We start from the raw sequence: 25,049 nt of genomic DNA on the forward strand, positions 1-25,049 counted from the left end.
GTCGGTGTGGGGGGGGGGGCGGATGGGAAGCTGGGAGAGGAGGCAGCATGGCATTGTTTAAAATTAACTGGGTTAACTCTAGAGCTGATGGCATGGCAATGCCATCCAAACCACATGCTCAATAATGGGGGGAGTGGGGAGGGGGCAATAGTTATACAAAGAAAAAGTGGGTGGTATTGTGAGAGAGGGAAGTGGATATTGGATGGGCAACCACAACATACACAAACAAGGAACTTATGCAATAAAATATTAAAAGTACTCAATCTAATTAGTTATCAAAGAAATATAAATAAAATTACATAATTTGTTGCTTATCAGATTGATAAAAAAGAAATATTTATGTGTGTGAAAGAGATGGTAAAGGGGCAAGACTGAAAATTGGAGTTCACACTGCTATTGGAAAGGTGCTTATGTACAAGTTGTTTTAACTAAAAGGCACTTAAGCAAATTTCACACCACAATTAGAAACATTTTTGTTTCTAAATATGAAAAAAGCTAACAATAAATAGTAAAATTTAGAGTCCCATAACGTAACAGAAGTTCATTACCTTTTTCCCCCGCTCCAATCTGATAGATGTTTCCATTTTGGAAAAAATAAAGATCAGATTTCCTAGGTAAATCTATATTCTTTAGCTCCAAGTCTTTTTTTTATATATATATATTTTATTGATTTTTTACAGAGAGGAAGGGAGAGAGATAGAGAGTTAGAAACATCGATGAAAGAGAAACATCGATCAGCTGCCTCCTGCACATCTCCCACCGGGGATGTGCCCGCAACCCAGGTACATGCCCTTGACCCGAATCGAACCTGGGACCTTTCAGTCCGCAGGCCGACGCTCTATCCACTAAGCCAAACCAGTTTCGGCTAGCTCCAAGTCTTGACTTGGCATATTTCTTTCTATTCTCTTCTTTCAACATTCCTGGACAAAACCCAGAGAAGCCTAGAGTTGACTAATCTTGGCATAGCTGGGGTCAGAACTAGTAAAATGTCTTCTGAAAACTGATTAAAGCTTTTACCCCATCCCAACTCGGGAAAATACATGAGGAACAAGAAATTCCTTAAGTATGATTGTTGAAATAGACCTCAATACATGGAAGCATAATGCTTGAATGCTGAGAAGACTGTAAGTCTAGAGTACCTACAGGATTATTCTGATAACTTGATAATCAGAAAAAATATACACTAAACTGTATTTAAAGATATCACGGCTATGAGGTAGGTCTGTGCCATCCCACAGGTAGAATAAGTAGTGGCATAAGGAGGATGCTCTTATGAGCTATGGGGTCAGTCCCATACTTTGTACAGAATCACGTATATTTAAGTAGGCAAACTACAATGAATCAAAATGAAGTCCAATTCCAGTGCACTCAATTAGAAAATCAACACCAAGTGTGAATTTAGATGACAATTAAGTACTTGAAGTGAAAATACCTCTCCCCATCCACCCCCAGAATTTGATTTTGAACAAGACTGTTCCTGGATTTTTCTCAAATCCAGTTACAAATAGGAAGTTAAGGTGCCATAAATCCCCTGACATTGTACTATTCTACGTCAGAGATTTTCATTCCACCCTGAGAAGATAAAATAACTGAGAGACAACCTACTCCACTACCTTAACTTTTTGGTTACATGGCTGGTTTACATCAATGGGATTTATTCTATAACCCAAAAACCTGAAATATTTCTATTATACGTAAAAAATAACAATAAGAAATAGGAAAATTCTTTCAACCCTGCTGAAACTAGTCACAGCAAAGGGAGCAGTGGTCAAGAACATGGACTCAGCAGTGAAGATGCCTTAACTGGAATCCAACTCCATCACTGATTAGCTATGTGATCTTTAGGAAGTTACCTAACAAAATTGTGGTTTCATTATCCTCATCTTTAAAATGGAGTACCAACCAATCTCTTAAGGTTGCTGTGAGGTTTCTTGAGATAATTCAGCACTTAGAACAGCACTTCACATAAAGGAAAGTTTCAATAAATGCTATTACTCCATATTAAGAGTAATTGAGTATATGTTTGTTTAAGTCTATTTCTGTATTCTGAGAACTCAAACACTATATCCTAATTGTTCTAATTTGCACCATCTGCATAAAGCACTTTAAAACTACTTAAAATGCTTGGAAAATAAAAATTAACAAATTCCTTTCAGTGGCTAATTTTAGATATTACAACTACTTCACTTAGAAAAACTCCACTATGAAACAATAAGCTTGCAACAAAAGAGTAAAGGGAAAGCCAAAGAATACAATAGAACTTGAATAACACTATATTCAGAGGTTCTTCAGTTGATGAGAGTAATCAGGAAATGGATAATACTTCCTGAACAAATTCATCTAGGGAAAGCAGGCTATATTTATTCAAAAACTATAAAAGGTTACAATATAAATCAAACAAAATTAGTTTTTAAAAGTTAAGTGATTAATGTATCCAAATTCTGACCAATTCAAGGCAATAATACAATGTACAGAAAGATTATTATATAGCCCAAGGAGCAAAAAACAATAAACCGAAATGCCTTATCAATACAGACACTACATGAATATAGAAATCTACAGTTTCAACGTAACAAAGAAATCCTAAGTACATGTGTTGGCTACCTTTTTCAAATTAAAGTAGTAAATGTTTTATACTTGGTAAAAACATATATACTGTACACAACTTTTAATCACATGTAATGAGGTCTAACAAGTGTGAATAAAGTAGAATGTAAGGTTTCATGTGGAGGTGGACATTTCAGAAAGAACCCAACTTCAGGTAAATCCATTATCACATGTATTGCAAAGATGACCCACAAAAATGCTTATCCTTTGCAACTGCATACAGAGAACAAAATGCCCAGAAATTAGTATCAGAATCTTACTGTGAAGGGTATTAGAGTGACTGACTTATCTGAAAAGACACATTACTTATTTGGGGGCTTAAACAGCAGAGGTCAATGTGAATTAAATAACATGAGTAAAAAAAAAAAACATACAATGTACAATAGCTAGAGGTTAGAAAACTGAATATTGTGGGAAAGATTTATTAGTCTGTACAAGTTGGTTTTAATAAAATATTGACTACATGTTACAATAAATTACCAAGATTTTCATTGCAACACTATTTCCCACACACATCAAAATCTGGAAGCAATATGTCTTTCTCAAATTGTCATTTAGTGTTTTTTATCCCAACCCTCAAAATACAGACATAGGTTTTTGAATATCAACAAGCCATTTATGGAAGTCATTAGATACAGCTATTCATAAACATTACACAGCTACAATGGAGGTACTTGGACAAACACCATCAACATTTATAGAAAAAGGTGTTGGTTTCAAAGTGTAAGTACAACATGAGCCACAAAAACACTCTATTCGTGTCTTTCCGAAACCAAAATGGGGAAAACCTTATTGCCATTCTGCCAAACACCCACTAAAAATGCTGCATTAAGGGTCATGAATCCAATGTACATATCACAGAATTAAAACTCCAGTTAAGCAACTGAGCTACTCATTGAAGTAAATTAAAAAGATCAAACTTCTTTAACATATCAATGCTATTTTAGAAGCATCATCAGAACAGAGATTTAATTATAAATTGGCCTGGACTGCATTCTATAAAAAGAATTTTGCTTAATACCACAAGAGAATCTGTCAGCAGACATCCTAGGGAAGGCTGTGGAATCATGCTTTTTGTTATTCTTGAAGAAACTCACCAGGTTGGATACCTGTAATCTCTCAGCAGTTCTAGGAGTTCTACATATCAATTAATTCAGTAATTGATAGGAGTATTTAAGCAAAAAAAAAGACCAAAAATAGACCTTGTTCTCACATATATTAGATAGGTGGATTTTAAAAAATCACATGATAAATGTAAATCATAAAATCAAGTGTACTTATAAAAGGTACACCAATTTTAAGTTACATAAAAAACTGTAAACTGCAAACTGTGCATGCTTACCATAACATTTTACCTGGGAAAGCCAATGAGTGAGATTTCTTGTAAATACTTATGCCATGATACAAAACAAATATGTGCAAACTGCAAGGTCCCTAAAATAGCAGTTAGAGAGTTTATATACAGAAAGATGTCACTATCTGATCAAATATGGCATTTCCCAGAGTTTACAACACAGAACAATAACCTCCACAGGCTCCTCCTCCATGGCCTTCTTCCCTGTGTGACAGTTTGACTCCTTTATTCTGGTTCTCACTTTCCCACAGTCCAGGCGTCTGAATGATCTTTTCAACAAGTTCTTCAAAGGCACACTGTACACCATCACAGGTTTTTGCACTTGCCTCTGAAATTCAAGGGAAAATGTCATAGTATATTCCTTCTGATCATAGGCCTATGTTTTTATGGGAAACTATTATGGCATATATATCAGCCTACAATATGTAAAGACCCAAATCAACAATTTCCCCCCCACAGGTTTAATATTAGTGAATTTCCTCAAAGTCGCAGTGCCTGTCAGCTTTACCATTAATGCATCTCCCAGATTAGCTAACTTTCCACCACCTGCCAAAAGCTACAGTCAAAGCCACCAGCTTCATTCATCTGGGCCAGTGGTTCTCAACCTTCCTAATGCCGCGACCCTTTAATACAGTTCCTCATATTGTGGTGACCCTCAACCATAAAATTATTTTCGTTGCTACTTCATAACTGTAATTTTGCTACTGTTATGAATCGTAATGTAAATATCTGATATGCAGGATGTATTTAGGCAACCCCTGTGAAAGGGTCGTTCGACCCCCAAAGGGGTCGCGACCCACAGGTTGAGAACCGCTGGTGTGGGCTATTGTATTGTAAGAGAATAACTAGCCTCTTGCTTCTGCTTCTCATGGTCAATTTTCTACACAAATGGGTCCTTTTTTAAAAAAGTATCAGATCACAGCACTATTCCCTTGCTTTCCACCACACTTAGAATTAAAATCTATTTCTTTTTTTTTTTTTAAATATATCTTTATTGATTTCAGAGAGGAAGGGAGAAGGAAAGAGAGACAGAAATATCAATGATGAGAGAGAATCATTGATTGGCTGCCTCCTGCACGTCCCCCACTGGGGATCAAGCCCGCAACCCAGGCATGTGCCCTTGACCGGAATCGAACCTGGGACCCTTAAGTACACAGGCTGATGCTCTATCCACTGAGCCAAACCAGTTAGGACTAAAATCTATTTCTTTACCATATCCAGTGAGGTCCAACATGACCTTTTTAAATCCCAGCTCCCATTATCACCAATCTTTCCCCAACACACACTGCTCCAGCCACAGCTTTCTTCCTGTTTCTTAAATACACTAAACTGGCTTCTACCTACCTCAGGAAATATCTGGTATTCTCTCAGCCTGAAATGCTCTCCCTCTAGGTTTTCATATGAGTGATTCTTGTTTAAATGTCATTGCTTTACAGAACTCTCCCTAATCAGTTCCCACACTGGTCATCCTCTTTCCTTACAATGTTTTATTTCTTTCAGAGGATTATTTACTTATTTGTTTCCTATACTAGAACACAGGCTCCATGAAAACAGGGAGTTCGTTCTATTCACTATTATATCCTCAGTGGCCAATCAATATTTATTAAATAAACAAATATTGAAATGAAGGACACCCAGCAAGTAAGCTGTAGAGATAGTACTCAGTTCCTTTCTCAAACTCCCTATACCTTCCACTTACAGCACCCTGCTTCTACCTATATATGATGTGTTCCCATATTAATTTATTGATTACTTGTCAATTCTAACACTATGGACTAAATTGGTTATTCCTAAAGCTGGCTTCACATTAGAATTAACTAGGATGTTTTTTATATATTGCCTTATAGGCCTTCTTTCAAACCCATAATAAGGCCCAGGGGCCTATAATTTTGAAAAGCTCTGCAGGTGCTTCTGATATAGGCGGTCCACTTTTCTAGGTGAGGGGGTCAGCAAACTTTTTTTGTAAAGGGCCAGATAGTAAATATTTTAGGCTTTGTAGGCCATATGGTTTCTATTGTAATTGAACTCTGCCATGAATCCAAAAGCAACCGTAGACAATATGTAGGTAACTGAAGGTGGCTGTATTCCAATACAAATGATGGGGCCAAATTTGGCCCCTACTGTAGTTTGCCAAAGCCTGCTCTACCATGCTTCTGAAATATTAATCTGCATGCAAATCACATGAAGATTTTATTAAACTGCAGATTCTAATTCAGAAAATCTGGTTATAGCTTGAGATGAAGCATTTCTAGCAAGCTTCCAGGTGGTGCCACTGTTGCCAGCACATGAACCAGAAAGGTACAACTTTAGCACTGGGAGTGTGGCTTTATTGAATGGCATAACATCCTGAGAGGAATAATTTGATTGTGTTCTGTATGACTTCATATAATGAGATCCTATTTTTTATTACAGAAGGAAAAATAAAGAATCTGATTCTATAGTTAGATGTTATAGCATGAGACAACTATGAACTAAATACCTCTATCTATAATAATGAAAGCATAATATGCTAATTAGACCAGGCGACCTTCTAAACAAAGCTAGGGCTGCACGGGAAGCCCAATCGGCAGCCGGAGGGAAGCCCGGGTCCCGGGAGCCAGAGGGAAGCTGGTGCCGGCAGCTGGGGGAAGGAAGGCCTACTCTTGCACAATTTTGTGCATCAGGCCTCTAGTATCATTTATAATTCATTGAGAAAAATTTAACAAATTCCATTTTTAAATTGCTCATTAACAATGAAATGATAAATATTCACACACCTACCTATAAATAACATGGAATGCTTTCGTGCAAATTTCAGGCCTTCGTTTCTATCAACTTCACGATTTTCCTAAAAGATGGACGCAAAGATTTTAAAAAGCTACCAAGACACAGAGAAAAAATGCCAAGTGTCTAACTTCTTACCTTATCAATTTTATTTCCAACTAGCATGTTTACTATGTCATTTCTTGTGCAGTATGTTTCCAATTCATTTAACCAATTATCCAGCTTAACAAAGGTGTCTCTTCGTGTGACATCATAAACTGAAATAAAAAGAGTCATTTATTAAATAAGAATTTAAAAATAAGAGCAATGATATCATATTTTTGAAAATAAAAACTAACATTACCATATAGGAAAATCTGTTTTTTTAAGTCTTTGATGCTTAACAATCAGTATTTACTAATTCAAAAGAAGAAACAAGTACATGAAAAAAAAATACAAACACATACACATTTCAATTTTATTAACATACACTGTTAAGAAGAATTAAGTTATATCCTGTGTGATAACTGAAAATTAATTGAAGCAAAATAACTGCTGTCCCCATTCATAACAATAAGAAAATGAAATCTGTATAAAAACCGAGTGTTTTGGTTCAAATCTGTGGCAAAATACCAAAAATTTTACATGAATTTAAACATCTATGACCCTGTTGATTTGTTTCTTACAAAGACCAGAATTTGAAAACCCAAGTAAAATTAGTACATGGGATCCTGACTGTCTTCCTCTGTTATCACTTTCACATTATCTGCATTATAGTAAGTAAAGAGCTTTATTAATTTACAGTATTTTCTAAACTTAGGAGTTGCTAAAACCAAAACAGTAAGACTCACTGTCAAATAGAAGTAAAACCAAAGCCTCACAAGTCACAATTTGAAAGAATTCTCCCTACAACTGGTCAATATTCATTTTAAACCATTTCCCAGGAGCATTAAAAACACTTTTAATGCAAGCCTGCAAGATAGAGCAGCATCTGAGGTGAGAGGTGTAGGTTCTGCTGCTCCAGAGCCTGGCCTCCAAGTCTCCCAGCCCAGGAGAGCATCTGCCAGCTCTGGCCGGCTCTATCACAGGAATGTCACTGATCATGATGAAAATCCCAGAAATGTGGAGTTTCTTGACAAGACATCTAAAAATGTTGGAGGATCTGTGGGGACTCCAGCATGTAGTAATGTAATGAAATTATAGATTCAAGTGGATGGAAAGGGGAAGATCGTGGATACCAAGTATAAAACAGTTGGCTATGGTTCTGCAACTGCCTCCAGCTCGTTGGCCACTGAACAGCTAAAAAGGAAGACAGTGAAGGAAGCCTTGACCATCAAAAACACAAATATCACCAAGGAACTCTGCTTTCTCCCTGTGGAACTGCACTGTACCACACTGGCTGAAGATACAATCAAGGTCACCCTGGCTAATTACAAACTGAAACAAGAATCCAAGAAAGGCAAGGTGAAGAAGAAATGAGCCCTTGGCAAAGCTTCCAGCAGGACACATCAGCTGCTAGCCCACCAGCAGCCATGCAGTCACCATAGATTCCAAAAGCCCCTCGCACACTATAATAAAAGAGCTATGTGATACCCACATTTGTGGCTCTACTGCAAGCAAAATACAGTTTAGTTGTTCTGAATCCTGTGGTTTCTTTCAGCCCACTTTTATCACTTTAACCCAATTTGTGTATATTTTGTATTGTGTGTATGGCCTTAAAAGTAAGTCTCAAGTTTGTTTGTTTTTTAAATATATTTTATTGATTTTTTACAGAGAGGAAGGGAGAGAGACCGAGAGTCAGAAACATCGATGAGAGAGGAACATCGATCAGCTGCCTCCTGCACATCTCCCACTGAGGATGTGCCCGCAACCCTGGTACATGCCCTTAACCGGAATCGAACTTGGGACCCCTCAGTCTGCAGGCCGACGCTCTATCCAGTGAGCCAAACCGGTTTCGGCCTCAAGTTTTGATAGTACATGAAATGCACAAAGAGTTATTTTACCTGAATCTACTTTGGGGAACATTACCAATAGAACTCCTTAGTATGGTTATTTGATAGAACTAAGTATTATACATAATATATATCTGCATATATATAATAAAAGAATGTAAGAAAAAAAAATAAAGGACAAGCACTTTTCAATAAGTTAGAATGCGAATCCACATTCGGTTTTTAAACTTTGTGTGATTATAAATCAATAGTGTTAAGGGCTTTGTGCTATTTTTTTAATGACTAATAAAATGCCACTGACTGAAGATCAGTTTTTGGTAATACTCTGAGACCAACTATATGTGGATTAATCCTCAATTATTTCCTTAGCAACATGTACTTTTAAGTCTAATAAATTAGTCTGATCTTTATTTTTTAATTGCTAGACAAAGGGTTGAAAATAAATTTTGAAAGTTCTGTTACCATTGTAATTAGCTGATTAGTAACAGGAAAGGAGCAAAAAGAAGGCCAGACATTATGAGCATAGTCATCTGGGCAGCTTCACCAGAAGGCTGCAACTTTACACTTCCCAGGAAACCACCATTCCCCACAGATCACTATGGGAAGGGGTCCAACAAAGGGGAAGATACAGGCAAGCACCCTCCCTATGTCAGGGTGATGTAGGGAAGGTGCTTGTCTGTCAGCCTAACCTGGGAACAAAAATAATTGGCCAGAGGGGAAGAGCCAATGCAAGCCCACAAAAATTTGGGAATACATAATCCAAAAACAAATAATTATCTCTCTTTCTTGTGCCTCTGGCTTTGCTCCTGCTTCCTTCCATTCACCCATGTTCCCTCCGTAGCCATGTGGCCCTAGAAGCCACATGGCCACAGCCATGTGAACCCCACATGCAATGAACTGCAGCTGGGAACACAAGTTAAACTAGCCAGATGCTGGACTGGACTTGCAAATATAGAATGGAGATTCTGGGTATTGGCTTTAATCCTAGCATTGCTGAAGATAAGATTGGACTTTTACCATGGCAAGATGAAAGGAGATGAGACCTTGGAAACACAGGGGTTTAATTCCACAGAAATAAAACTTTCCACAAAACTTCATCCTTCCGTGGAGAGCTCTGAAAATTCTTATCCCAGAATCACCCCTATCCTAGCCAGTTTGGCTCAGTGGATAACAGCCTGTGGTCTGAAAGGTACCAGGTTCGATTCCAGGCAAGGGCACATGCCCAGGTTGCAGGCTCGATCCCCAATAGGGAGAGTGTACAGGAGGCAGCCGATCAATGATTCTCTCTCATCATTGATGTTTCTGTCTCTCTCTCCTGCTCCCTTCTTCTCTGAAATAAATAACAATATATTTTTTAAAAAAGCACCCCAAGAAGCCCACTTCCATGGGCAATGGGTGGGGACACAGGGAGCACCTCACCAATAACCATTTCAATATTTATTAATATTAAATGAAGTTAATACAATGTCAAGTTACACAAAAGTAGCCCTAAAGAAAAATAAAAACATATTGATGTTCACAGATAAGGAAAATCAGAAGTTACTATAATAAACAACATTTTAAAAATAGTATATTAAAGTAAAAACTTACCTAATATAACACCCTGTGCACCTCTATAATAGCTGGGAGTTAATGTTCTGAACCTCTCTTGACCAGCAGTATCCTAGAAGTGACAATCAATTACTATTAAATTAAAAAAGTATAAATAACAAACATTCAAAACACTAAAAATAAAAAGTAAACAGCATTATTAAAAATATCAATGCACAAGCTGATTTAAAATTTGAAATTTAAATGAGTTCTCTTAATGACAAGTGTTATCTATAGATATAAAAACCTAAGCAACAGTACGACCAGATGACCAGAAGACCGGCTGGTAGCTATGACGTGCACTGACCACCAGGTGGCAGATGCTCAATGCAAAAGCTGCCCCCCGGTGGTCAGTGTGCTCCCACAACCAATCTCCCACAGGCAGCTAACCTCCCACGGTCTCTCCTCCCGGATGGCCGGGTGGTCAGTGCACTCCCACAGCCAGCCTCCTGTGACTGGCCAACCTCCTGTAGTCCCTTCCCCTGGCTGGCTGGCCCCCATCAGCCCAATCACCGGCCAGTCGAAGGGACCCCACCCATGCACGAATTTGTGCACTGGTCCTCTAGTATTAAATACTAGTAAAATTAAATGCTGACTTATCTCTCAAAAATGCACCTAAGTAAAGGTGTTCTACCACTTTGGATTTCAGATTTTTATCAGACACAAAACCTATTTCATTGAAAGCTATGATTCTCAACTCTGGCTGCGCAATGAAATTTCCTGGATAACAGGTTCCAACCTACAAACATTCTAACTTGATTGGTCTAGGCTAGGGACTGAGGGAAGGTTTTAAGGTTCCCAGGTTAGAATCACCTGGGAAGCCAGGTGATTCTAACATAAAATCAAGGTTGAGAACCACTGATTTAAAGAGAATTACAGGGATGTCTTATTTTAGGTAAGCAACTTTTAGGTTGGACTTTTTAAAGTGTCTTCTTTACCAGTATATCTTCTTTTAGGAAAATGCATAAAACCAAACCACTCATTATTTCTGACTCATGCTGGGGGTAATAAACATAAACTGTACACTAGCAGAAAATTAAGATTTCATAAGGAAGGAACCTCATCTGCTTAAGCACCAGGTTAACCCCATTGCCTAGAGAAAGTCCTGCCATTGGATAGCTGCTCAACTTCTGTTGGGGGAAAACAAAATGAAAAAAATAACAAGTCTCTACTTCCAGGATGGTTCCTTCTACCTTCTTTCCTTATCCTTGGACTGTGGCTTCAAGGTACTTAAGATTATGCAAAGCAGCAGTTGGCAATTTGCTGCCTCAGCTCACCATGTATTTTATTATATAAGGTTGTATTAAAGTTTTATTGGAACATAGCCAAGGTCCATTTACTCATGTACTGCCATATGGCCCACTTTAGAGTTGAACTAAATATTTACTATTCACCCTTTTATGGAAAAGTTTGCACCAGAGAAGACAAGGCTTGGGGGACTGTGAAGAGGGTTAAAGGATCAAAAAGTACAAATTGGTAGTCACAAAACTGTCACGGGGATGTAAAGTACAGCATTGGGAATATAATCAATAATATTGTAATAACTATGTATGGTGTCAGGTGGGTACTAGAAAACAGTGTGGAACACTATATAAAGTTTATGATTGTCTAACTACAATAATGTACACCTGAAACTAATATAAAATAACTAGAGACCCAGTGCACGGATTCATGCACCAGTGGGGTCCCTTGGCATAACCTGCGGGGATTGGGCCAAAACCGCAGTCCAACGTCGCCTGCTACTCCTGTTCATCCGGCCCCGCTGTGCCTGCTGCTGCCGCTGCTCAGTAAGCTCACTGACACTCCGCTGCGGTCTCCGGGATGCAGTGGCCAGCCGTGAGTCCTGCGTCTAGCGCCCGTCGGTCAGCTGAACAGCACTCCCACTGTGGAAGCTCACTGACCACTAGGGGGCAACTCCCAAGTTGAGTGTCTGCCTCCTGGTGGTCAGTGTGTGTCATAGTGACCGGGCATTCTGCTGTTCGGTTGATTTGCATATTAGAATTTTATTATATAGGACTAGTGGCCCGGTGCACAAAATTTTTTAAATTCTTTATTGTTTAAAGTATTACATGTGTCTCCTTTTTTCCCCCAATTGACCTCTCCCCGGCTACTCCCACCCCCCAGCACATTCTCCTTCCCCCCTACTGTCTGTGTCCATGGGTTATGCTTATATGCATGCATACAAGTCCTTTGGTTGATCTCTTACCCCTCCTCCCCCCGCCTTCCCCCTGAGGTTAGATGGTCTGTTCGATGCTTCTATGTCTCTGGTGTTTCTGACAATAAAAGCTACCTATTCAAAATGAGGATACCTGAAGGGACCTCTGGGACAACATGAAGGGTAACTACATATGCATCATATGGGTACCAAAAGAATGACAGAGAAAGGGATTGAGAACCTATTTTAAAAAATAATGGCTGAAAACTTTCCTAACCTGGTGAAGGAAAAAGACACACAAGTCCAGGAAGCACAGAGAGTCCCAAACAAGATGAACTCAAAGAGGCACACACCAAGACACTTCATAATTAAAATGCCAAAAGGTAAAGACAAAAACAGAATGTTAAAAGCAGCAAGAAAAAAACAGTTATTACCCTATGAGGTAGCTCCATTAAGACTGTCAGCAAATTTCTCAACTGAAACATTTCAGGCCAGAAGGGATTACCATGAAATATTCAAAGTGATGAAAAGCAAGGACCTACAACCAAGACTCCTTTACCTAGCAATACTATCATTTAAAACTGAAGGAGAAATAAAGAGTTTTCCATAATAGAAAAGCTAAAGGAGTTGATTACCACCACACCAGTATTACAAGAAATCTTAAAGAGTCTTGTTTAAGAAGGAGGAAAAACAAAAAGAAAACAACAACACAGGAACACTGTTATAAAGATCATAAAATGGCAATAAATATGTACTTGTCATTAATCATTTTAAACGTAAATGGCTTAAATGCTCCAGTCAAAAGACAGAGTAGCTGAATGGATAAGAACATAAGGCCCATATATATGCCTTCTATAAGAGACCCACCTCAGAACAAAAGATACACATAGATAGAAAGTAAAGGAATGGGAAAAAATTTCATGCAAATGGAATTAAAAAATAGGTGGGCTAGCAATACTTACAGCAGACATATTGACTTTAAAGGCTATAACAAGAGACAAAAAATGACTCTACATAATGATAAATGGAGCAATCAAACAAGAGGATATAAACCTTGTAACATTTATGAACCCAACACAGAACACCTAAATACATAAAGCAAATCTTGATGGACATAAAGGGAGAGATCAACAATAATACAGTCATAGTAGGGGATTTTAACACCCCACTGACATCAATGGATAGATCTTCCGGACAGAAAATCAACAAGGAAACAGCCACCTCAAATGACACATTACACCAGATGGATTTAATTGATAACTTCAGAGCATTTTATCTCAAAGCAGCAGAATATACATTCTTTTCAAGTGCCATTGAATATTTTCGAGGATAGATGACATGTCAAGACATAATACAAGTCTCAATAAATTTAGGAAGGCTGAAACTATATCAAGCATTTTCTCTGACTAAATGGTATGAGATTAGAAATCAATAACAAGAAAAAAAAACTAAAAAACACACAAACATTTGGAGACCACATAGCATGTTACTAAGCAATAACTGGGTAATAAATGAGATCAAGGAATAAATCAAAACATGCCTTGAAACAAATGAAAATAAGAACACAACAACCCAAAAATTTATGGGATACAACAAACATAGTCCTAAGAAGGAAATTCATAGCATTACAGAAAACAAGAAACAGAATAATTTCAAATAAACAATCTAACATTACACTTAAAGGTACTGAAAAAATAACAACAAACAAAGCCCAAAGTGAGTAGAAGGAAGAGAATAATAAAAACCAGAGCAGAAATAAACAATAGAGTCTAAAAAAAAATCTAAAGATCAATGAAACCAAGAGCTGTTCCTTTGAAAAGATAAACACGGTTGATAAACTCTTAAGTAGACTCATCAAGAAAAAAGGAGAAAGGCCTGGCTGGTGTGGCTCAGTGGTTGAATGTTGACCTATAAACCAGAAGGTCAGGGTTGAATTCCTGGTTAGGGCACAGGCCTGGGTTGCAGGCTCGATCCCCAGTAGGGGGCGTGCAGGAGGCAGCCAATCACGATGTTCTCTCATCGTTGATGTTTCTATCTCTCTCCCTGTCCCTTCCTCTCTGAAATCAAAATTTAAAAAAAAAGAGAACACAAAGTCAGATATGAAAGAGAACTGATACCATAGAAATTTATAAAAAATATATTACAAACAAGTATATACCATCAAATTGGACAATCTGGACAAAATGGATAAATTCCTAGAAACATAGTCTTCCAAACTGTATCATGATAATAAGAGAATCTGAATAGACAGATTACAGCTAGTGAAATTGAAGCAGCAATCAAAAAATTTCCAACAAACAAAAGTCCTGGACTAGATGGCTTCACAGATGAATTTTACCAAACATTCAAAAAAGAACTAACACATTGCTTTATCAAACTACTAGAGGCCCGGTGCACAAAAATTTGTGGGGGGTGGGGAGGAAGGGTTCCCTTCAGCCCAGTCTGCATCCTTTCCAATCTGGGAACCCTTGGGGGATGGCCAACTGCTGGTTTAGGCCACTGCCCTCCCCTGCTGGCCTGGTCGCCCCTAACTGCCCACTCCTGCAGGCCTGGTCCCCCCTAACTGCCCCCCCTGCCAGCCTGGTCTCCTTCCAACTGCCCTCCCCTGCTGGCCTGGTCTCCCCTAACTGCCCTCCCCTGCTGGCCATCTTGTTGTGGCCATCTTTTGACCACATGGAGGCGGCCATCTTTGACCACAAGGGGGCAGCCAGATTGTGAGGGCATGGCAGTTAATTAGCATAATCTCTCCTTATTGGCTGTGGGTGCCACCATCTTTGAGGGTGGGGCAGTCAATTAGCATATTTCCTCCTTATTGGCTGTGGGCACTGCCATCTTTGATGGCGGGGCAATCAGCATATTCCCTCCTTATTGGCTGTGGGTGCCACCATCTTTGTGATGGCGTGAGGGTCAATTAGCATATTCCTTCTTTATTAGATAGGATTCCAAAAAAAATCAAGAGAAGGGCAGACCCACAAACTTAGTTTATAAGGCCAGCATTACCCTGATTCCAAATCCAGATAGAGACAATACAAAAAAAGAAAATTATAGGCCAATTCCCTGATGAACATAGATGCTAAAATCCTCTACAAAATATTAGCACACTGGATCCAGCAATAAATTAAAAAGATCATACACCATGATCAAATGTGATTTATTCTGAGGATGCAAGGTTGGTACATTAGCTGCAAATCACTAAACATGATATACCACATAAACAAAAGGAAAGATAAAAATCACATGATCATATCAATAAAGAAAAAGCATTTTATAAAATCCAGCACCCTTTTATGATAGAAACTCCCAGCAAAGTGTGAACAGAAGGAACATACCTCAACATAATTAAGGCCATATATGACAAACACACAGACAACATCATACGCAATGGGAAAAACTAAAAGTGTTTCCCTTAAGATCAGGAACAAGATAGAGGTGTCTGCTTTCATCATTCTTATGCAACACTAGAGGCCTGGTGCACAACATTCATGCAAAAGTACTCCTCCTTTCCCCCTGCTGCTGGCACCGGCACCTGAGACCCAGGTTTCTTTCTATATAGGACTAGTGACCCGGTGCACAAAATTTGTGCACATTAAAAGGGGATTAATTAGAGGAAATATTTTAATATTGCTATTTGCCATTTCTCTATAATAGCAGTGTGAGAGATGAAAGAAAATTAATAACATGTATATGAAAATCTTCCTTCTGTCAGAGTCTGGGGTGCACCATGGGACCCAGAGTCAAGTCTTCACCCACCCACGTGTCCCTCAAAATTGCACGAGACCTAGACCCAGCCGTCCCCCACCCCCATTGGGTTAGATCCAGACCCAGCCGGTCCCATGATTCTCAAACCCCACCAGGTGGGGGCGGGTGCGGCCTCAGGTCCCCTGGTCCAGTGCCAGGGAGGGGGGCATGGCCTGAGGTCCCCCGTCAAGCCCTGCTGAGCAGGGGCCGCGACCTGAGGTCCCCTGGCCTGGTGCTGGGCAGGGGGGTGTGGCCTCAGGTCCCCTGGGCTGGCACCAGGGCAGGGAGCACAGCCTGAGGTCCCCTGTCAAGCTCCACGAAGGGAGAGGGCACGCAGTCTCAAGTCCCTGCTGATTGCTCCTTAAGGCTCGTTATGGGAACTTGGCCTCAGCTGTGGGTGCTGCCACCTTTGTGGCAGAGTGACAGTCAATTTGCATATTCTCTCTTTATTATATAGGATAGTACTGGCAATCAAACAAGAAGGAATAGAAGACATCCAAGTGGAAAAGGAGTAAAATTGTCATTATTTGCAAATGACATGATACTGTATATAGAGAAGCTTAAAGACCCTACCAAAACAAAACAAACAAACAAAAAAAAACTAGGCTGACACATGAATTGAGTAAACTAGCAGGATACAAAATAAATATTTAGAAATCAGTTGCATTTTTAAGCACCAATTATAAACTATCAGAAAGGAAAACTAAGGAAAAATTTCCATTTACAATTGCATAATAAAACACACCTAGAAATAAATTTAATGGTGTTAAAAGACCTGTACTCAAAAAATTATAAGACACTGAAAAAAGCATCTAAAGAAGATACAAATAAGTGAAAGCATATACCATGTTCATGGATTGGAAGAATTAACATCATTAAAATGTCCATGTTGCCCTGGCTGGCTTGGCTTAGTGGACAAAGCGTCAGCCTGTGGACTGAAGAGTCCTGGGTTCGATTCTAGTCAAGGGCACCGACCTCAGTTGCAGGCTCCTCCCTGGTCCGGGCCCTGGTTGGGGCATGTGCAGGAGGCAACCAATTGATATGTTTCTCTCACATCAATATTTCTCTCCATCTTTCCGTCTCTCTTCCACTCTCCCTAAAAATCAATGGAAAAATATCCTCGGGTGAGGACTGAGGGGAAAACAAAGTCCATGCTAACTAAAGCATTCTATAGATTCAACATAATTCTATCAAGATACCAATGACATATTTCACAGAACTAAAACAAATATACAAAAATATTTACATGGAACCACAAAAGACCCTAAATAACAGTAATCTTGAAAAAGAAGAACAAAGTTGGAAAAATCATGCTACCTGACATCAAACTAAACCACAAAGCCCTAATCAAAACAGCATGGGACTGGTATAAAATATAGATCAATGGAACAGAATAGAGAGCCTAGAAATAAACCCACTCCTTATGGTTAATTAGCATTTGATAAAGGAGGCAAGAATGTAAAGTAGAATAAAGATGTCTATTTAATAAATGGTGTTAAGAAAATTGGACGGGGGGCAAGGGTCAGCTGGAAGGGGTCAATGAGGGTGGGGGGAAGGGTATGTAATACTTTCAACAATAAAGATTTTTTAAAAAAGAAAGATGGACAGATAACATGCAAAAAATGTTAGACCACCTTCATACAACCATACACAAGAATAAACTCAAAATGGATTAAGGACTTAAATTTAAGACTCAAAACTATAAAAATCCTAACAGAAGACATAGGCAGTAAAGTCTCAGACATTTTTCTTAGTAATATTTTTTTCTGATATATTTCCTTGGGCAAGGGAAACAGAAGAAAAATGTAAAAAAAGAAACCTAAAATGTTTTTGTACAGCAAAAAAAAAACAACCACCACCAAAAAAAATGAACAATACAATTTTTTAAATGGGCAAAAGACTTGAATAGGCCTTTCTCCAAAAAAGACATACAGATGGTCAACAGACACATGAAAAGGTACACAACATCACTAATCATCAGAGAAATGCAAATTAAAATGACAAAGACATATCACCTCACACCTGTCAGAATGGCTATCATCAATAAATCATTAAACAACTGTTGGCAACAATGTGGAGAAAAGGGAACCAACATTCCCTGTTGGTGTGAATGCAGATTGGTATAGCCACAGTAGAAAACAGTGTGAAGTTTCCTCAAAGAGTTAAAAATGGAACTGCCTTAAGAGCCAGGGATTCCACTTCTGGGAATATATCCAAAGAAACCTGAAACACTAATTCAAAAGAGTATATGCACCTCTGTGTTCATTGTAGCGTTATTTACAACTAGTGTCCTGGTGCATGGATTTGTGCACATTGAAAGGAAATTAACTAGAAGAAATATTTTAATATCATTATTCACCCTTTCTCTATAATAGAAGGGTTAACCAAATTCACAATCGACAATGACACGCGTGCAATTGGCGCCACTCAGAGCTTTATATGTATTGCGCATGCGCAAGTCAACTTAGCCTTTTATATATATAGACTAGAGGCCCGGTGCACAAAAATTTGTGCGCTGGGGGGGCAGGGGGGTCCCTCAGCCTGGTCTGTGCCCTGCAAGCTCAGAGGCCGGCAAGGCAGGCGGGAAACGTTGATTTCCTCCGTCACTGAAGCAAGCAAGCCTCATGTTCGCTTCAAGCTGCCTGGCTGCCGGCTGCCATCTTGGCTGGCAGTTAATTTGCATATCGCCCTGATTAGCCAATGGGAAGGGTAGCGGATGCATGGCTAATTACCATGTTTCTCTTTTATTAGATAGGATAGCTAAGACTTGGAAGCAGCCCATCAGTAGATGAGTGAAAAAAAAAAGCAGGGGACATTTACACAATGGAATACTACTCAGTCAAAAAAAGAAGGAAGTCTTACCTTTTGTGACAGCATGAATGGACCTGAAGAGCATTATGCTAAGTGAAATAAGCCACTCAGAGAAAGACAAATACTATATGATTTCACTTATATGTGGAACCTAATGAACAAAATAAACTAGCAAACAGAATAGAAACAAACTCATAGATACAGAGAACAGTCTGACAGCTGTCACATGGGGAGGTTGTTTGTGGTGGGGGCCCAGTCAAAAAGATGAAAAGATTAAGAAAAAAGAAAAACTCATAGACACAGACAATAATATGGTGATTACCAGAGGAAAAAGGGGGGTGGTGGGAGAGGAGATAGAAGAAGGTAAAAGGGGGATAAATGGTGATGGAAAGAGGCTTGATTTTGGGTGGGGAACACACTATACAATATACTGATGATGTATTATAGAATTGTACATCTGAAACCTACATAACATTATTAATCAATGTCATCCCAATAAATTCAGTAAAAAATTTTAAAAATAAAGGATTCAGCAATACCATGAAGAAGGTTTTTCAGCAGAGCAATGCGATCAGAATAGTTTGGTGCACAGGCAAATGAAAAAAAGAGCCAGTACGTAAAGACTAGGCATCAGTATGAAAAAATAAACCCAGCCCTGGCCAGTGTGGCTCAGTTGGTTGGAGCATGATCCTGAAAGGTTGCCAGTTTGACTCCTAGTCAGGACACATACCTAGGTGGCAGATTTGGTCCCCGGTAGGGGCGACTACTGGTGGCAACTGATTGATATTTCTCTCATACATCAATGCTTCTCTCTCTCTCTCTCACTCTCTCTCCCCACCTTTCCATATCTCTAGATCAACAAAACATATCTTCAGGTAAAAAGAAAGAAAAAAGAGAAAAGAAAGATGGACAGACATAACAAACAAACCCAAAGTTGGCAAATTCAAATTTTATAAATATTTATACTAACAAACATGAAAAATTATGACTCCATTTCCCTTCACCCAGTAACTGCCTTTGTTATGTTAGTTCAGTCTAAGCTGCCTTTTTAGAACTTTAAAGAAATACATTCAGTAACAATGATTCTGACAGGCAAGATGATTTTTTAAATATTTTGTTCTGTTTTTCGATATTCAGAAGGGACTATATATTTTAAAATTTTAAGTAAAATAAGCCTCTACCTAATTACCCAATTATAACTATTGCTTATCTTTCATCAACATATTTCCCAAAAGTTATATAATACAAGACCTCAAGAACACTACATACATCAATATCTGCTTCTTTAAAAAGTACAGTTTAATATTCATAGAAATACATTTTAAAAACTCTTACCCATATTGCAAGTTTAGCCTTATTTCCATCCACTGAAATTGTTTTCACCTTAAAGTCAACACCTTGAAAAAAATAAAAATTTTGGTAAGAATCCCAGTAAAATATATTTTTAAAATAAATTACCTATAAAAAGTCACTTTATCAAATGCCCTAATTTACACCCAAAGTCCTTAGAGTTATGGACGTAAAGATAAAAGTGTCACTAAATTTCAGCACCTTATGATTTAGTTAGGATAAATGAAAACCAGATGCTTGAAGAATTCAAACATTCACCTACCTGTACTTCTTGAAAAAATAAAAATGCTATTGAAAAAATAAAATTCAATGTAAGGTGGGCATTAAATATGCACATTAATAGCCAAGAGTTGGAATATTCACAGTGCTAATGTAGAAAAGACTTATCTATGGCTGACTGTGGAGCTGGGCAATTTTCAGAGGCTCCCAAAGCATCTACACACTATATTAAGAGTACTGTTCATAGCTGACCAACCCCAAACTCGGATTCTGACTGTAAGCAACTTGAAGGACTGGTAAAAAATATAGAAGAGCCATTCACACTCCTTGTCTTGTAAATTCTTTCTTTGGTTTTATCCTATAAAACAGTATTAGTTTTATATAACCTTATCAATGATTACTTGCTACTGCACAATTTCCAAAAGAGAATTTACACACCAAAACATTTGTGCCCAACCCATTAAGAATCTTCATTCGTGCAAGAGGGATGTTCAAAGTTCTGTAAAAATCTTCTATTGGTATTAATTTATGTAACGAGAAGAGCTTCATAAAAAGTCACATGAGATTTTACTACAGCAACCAAAAAAACCTACTTTTCAGGAAAAGGAATTGTCATGCCATCTGGTTTAAATGAACAGTATCCATATATCTTTAAATAGGATCAAAAATAATATGCTGTCTACCCAACTGGCCAGAGGGAAAACATTAGCTCAAGAGGCTTGGGAAAAAACTTACAAAAGATCTTACTTATTTGCTTGTCACAATTAATTCAGAAAGCCACAGCTAAGATGAATAGCACCCTCATATACTAAATGCTTAATGGAACACCTGTCATCAATAAAAAATATATATATTAGTAATTCTTGGATGATTTCCGGTAATTCATTACATATACAAATAAGGTACTAAAAATGCATTTCAAAATGTGTTCTATACCAGGTTTTTCTATGTGCCAAAGATTAAGAAAAGAAAGTTTGGTGTTTTGGGCTAGAGTGATAAAGCAGTTGATAAAGTCATGCCTAGAATGATGTGCAACCATTAGCTAAAGGATAGTGCCAATTACATAGTCCAAGGAAAACCTTAGTTTCTTTGCAGTCAAAAACAACAACAATAAAAAACAAAGAAAAAAATCCCATGTTAAATAATCTGGTATTCACCAGGTTCTAGGTTAAAAAAAATAAAAAGAAATTTTGCCACACCATCTACATAAAAAATATGAAATTACATTTTATTCATATCACTTTAAAAAATAAAACAAAACCTAAGAAAATCCATGACAGAAAGGGTTCTGACCTGGTGCAGGTACTAAATGAAGGTCATTGGTAGACACTAGGGAGAGATAGCCTGTCATACATATTCTACAGTTAAATTCTCAAGGTTTTTCAGATAGTGAAGAACTTTTGTTTTCCCCCTTAATATCCTGACAGAATGATCAGGGGAATGCTGGCCTTTCTGCTAACTACTGGTTAAAAGAAACTCATTGTTCCCAGAATGTTTGTTTTCCTCCTCCCTGAATCTCCTTCCTCTTTTATAATTTCCTGTTTTTGCATGTTTGTGGAAAGCCTAATTCCTTTCTCTGTAATGTGTAATTTGCATGTCGATAATTATCTCCAAGATATTCTTCTAACATATTAGTTCTGAAAGTTACAGAGAACACACTTCAGGAAACTGCCCACTTAAATCCTACCATCAAAGTCAACAGACACTGTTAGCCTGACAGAGCACCTCATCTGGATTCAGACCCCTCAAGTCCCCCATTCATCTTCCCTTGTCTCCTCTGGTGATTCTCATGTGCTGACATTGAGCTCTTTAGCTCTCATATGTTTAAATTGTTTCTTCATCAAGGCGGGTTTCCAAGTAGCTGTTAATTAGTTTTCATTGGTGGCAGCAGTAGGAATCTTTTTGACAAATTTGATTTTGCCGACTTCTAACTAGATTTGATTAAACTGTCTTTCCAACCTCTTCAGGAGGATAACAAGGAGCTCATAATAGAAGCAGAATTTCTAGGAAAAAAACACTCCCATGTTTCTCCTCTAGTACAATATACAGATATATGCACTGTAAGAAGCAATTCTCAAACTCTCCAGGGACACCAGTGGGGTGTCCTACAATTCAATCCAGCTCTGATACTACCTAACTGGAATTAGAGTCAGATCCTACAGAGCAAAGGCTCAGTTCCACAAGACTGCTGTACTCATCATTTCAGATGCCAATCACAAATCCAAGTTATCTGTGCTTCTGACCAATTGGCTATAAATCAGAGGGTCCCATGATCCCCTCTTCAATTCGATTAATTTGTGATAGTAGCTCACAGAACTCAGGAAAATGGTTTGCTTACTAGATTATCATCTATATATATAAAAGGCTAATATGCTAAGTGTCTGACCGTCCGACCGGTCACTATGACGCGCACTGACCACCAGGGGGCAGACGCTCAACATAGGAGCTGCCGAGCTGCAGTAACTTGGCAGCAGCGGTTCTCAGGTGACACACCCCGAAACCAGAGAGGAGGGAGCCTGATTCCTCGCGGACCGCGATTCCACCTTCGGCCCTGGGTTATGTTGTTGCTGGGGCACTGTTGGCCCCAAATCTGGTTTACTGCACACTTGCATTTGCGTTCCATAACCTGTACAACAGCAACTTTGCAGAGTGCCCTCTCGCACTCCAGGACCCCTTGGGGGATGTTGAAGAGCCGGTTTCAGCCCAATCCCTGCAGGCCAGGCTGAAGGACCCCATCTGCCAGAGGGACCCTGCTCACTCCGCAGATGCCAGGGAGAGACCGTGGGAGGTTGGCTCCAGGGCGTGTCCAGCCCATCTCGCCCAGTCCTACCCTGTCGGCCACCTTCTAATTAATTTTCTTTCCATGTACACAAATCCGTGCACTGGGTCACTAGTTTTATTATAAAAGGATACAACCCAGGAACAGCAAAATGGAAGAGATGTATAGGAAAAGGTATGGTGGGAAGGGGCAAAGGGCTTCCATGCCATGCCCTCCTCCAAGTTCACCATCCTCCCAGCACCTCCAAATGTTTACTATCATGGAAGCTTGCCCTGTCAGCTCACCACTTCTACAAGAGTACTGGAAATTCTAGCCAGACAATTAGGAAAGAAAAAGGAAATAAAAGACATTCAAATTGGAAAGGAAGAAGTAAAATTATCTTTGTTCACAGACAACATATTCGTAATATGTAAAAAATTTTAATGATTCTATTCCACATGTACACAAAAAAGGAACTAATAAATGAATACAGCAAAGTTGTAGAATACAAAATCAACAAACAAAAATCAGCTGCATTGCCCTAACTGGTTTGGCTCAGTGAATAGAGCGTCGGCCTGCGGACTGAAGGGTCCCAGGTTCAATTCCAGCCAAGGACACATGCCTGGGTTGCGGGCTCAATCCCCAGTGTGGGGCATGCAGGAGGCAGCCAATCAATGGTTCTCTCTCATCATTGATGTTTCTGTCTCTCTTCCCCTCTCCCTTCCTCTCTGAAACCAATAAAAATATATTTTTTTAAAAAATATCAGCTGCATTTCCATATACTAGCAATGAGCAATCCAAAAAGAATATTTTTTCAATTCCATTTACAATAACATCAAAGAGAATAAAATATTTAGGAATAAATTTAACCAAGGAGGTTAAATTACACACAGACACCTACAAACACTGCTGAAAGAAATTAAAGAAGACATGAGATATAAATAAGTGGAAAGACATGTTGTGTTCATGATTGAAAGACTTAACATTGTTAAGATGACAACACTACCCAAAGCAATTTACAGATTCAATACAAGCTCTATAAAAATTCCCAAAGCTTTGCCCTGGCCAGTGTGTCTCAGTTAGTTGGGCATCACCCAGTACATCAAAAGGGCACTGGTTTGAGTCCCAGTCTGGGCACATGCCCAGGTTGCAGGCTCTATCCCTAGTTGGGATATATGTGGGAGGCAGTGAGTCGATGTTTTTCTCTCTCCCTCTCCCTTCCTCTCTCTCTAAAATAAATCTTTAAAAAAAAAATTCTAAAAGCTTCTTTGCAGAAATGTTTATGAAGAGGATTTTAGACTCTACATAAGGATGGGGGCTGGTTTCCAGGAACATTCAGACCTACCCCTGACCTCTGGGGAGGGGAGAAGGGCTGGAGGTTAAATCACTCACTAATGGTCAATGATTTAAACAATGTTGCCTATGTAATAAAGCCTCCATAAAAACCCAAAAGGAGGGAAGTTCAAAGAGCTTTGGGGCGGCGGGCTGACCAGTTTGGCTCAGTGGATAGAGTGTCGGCCTACGGACTCAGGTTCGATTCTGGTCAAGGGCATGTATCTTTGGTTGCGGGCACATCCCCAGTAGGGGGTGTGCAGGAGGCAGCTGATCGATGTTTCTCTCTCATCAAAGTTTCTAACTCTATCCCTTTTCCTTCCTCTCTGTAAAAAATCAATAAAATATATTTTAAAAAAGAAAAAGCTCCCAGGTTGGTTAACACATAAATTTGGGAGGAGTGGTGCATGGAAGCTCTGTAACCCCTTCCCACACATCTTT

The 25,049-nt window shown here is 38.9% G+C and overlaps 1 protein-coding gene across 4 annotated transcripts in view; it reads right to left on the reverse strand.

Annotated features, from left to right (window-relative positions):
• RAB18 (RAB18, member RAS oncogene family) overlaps positions 1-25,049 on the reverse strand; it is a 35,444-nt gene that overhangs the window by 753 nt on the left and 9,642 nt on the right. For 2 of the 4 annotated variants that reach the window (XM_015564360.1, XM_015564359.1), the window contains exons 3-7: positions 20,285-20,346; positions 10,246-10,318; positions 6,863-6,981; positions 6,722-6,788; positions 4,134-4,289 (exon numbers count right to left, since the gene is read on the reverse strand). In XM_015564360.1, coding sequence (XP_015419846.1) covers positions 4,134-4,289; positions 6,722-6,788; positions 6,863-6,981; positions 10,246-10,318; positions 20,285-20,346 — 477 coding nt within the window. Of the gene's footprint in view, positions 1-2,994; positions 4,290-6,721; positions 6,789-6,862; positions 6,982-10,245; positions 10,319-20,284; positions 20,347-25,049 lie in introns of those variants that run through there. The other 2 variants (XM_006764359.2, XM_006764360.2) reach the window with 2 other exon arrangements.

The sequence above is a fragment of the Myotis davidii genome, unplaced genomic scaffold (genome assembly GCF_000327345.1).
Source record: "Myotis davidii unplaced genomic scaffold, ASM32734v1 scaffold501, whole genome shotgun sequence".
Taxonomy (NCBI): Eukaryota; Metazoa; Chordata; class Mammalia; order Chiroptera; family Vespertilionidae; genus Myotis; species Myotis davidii.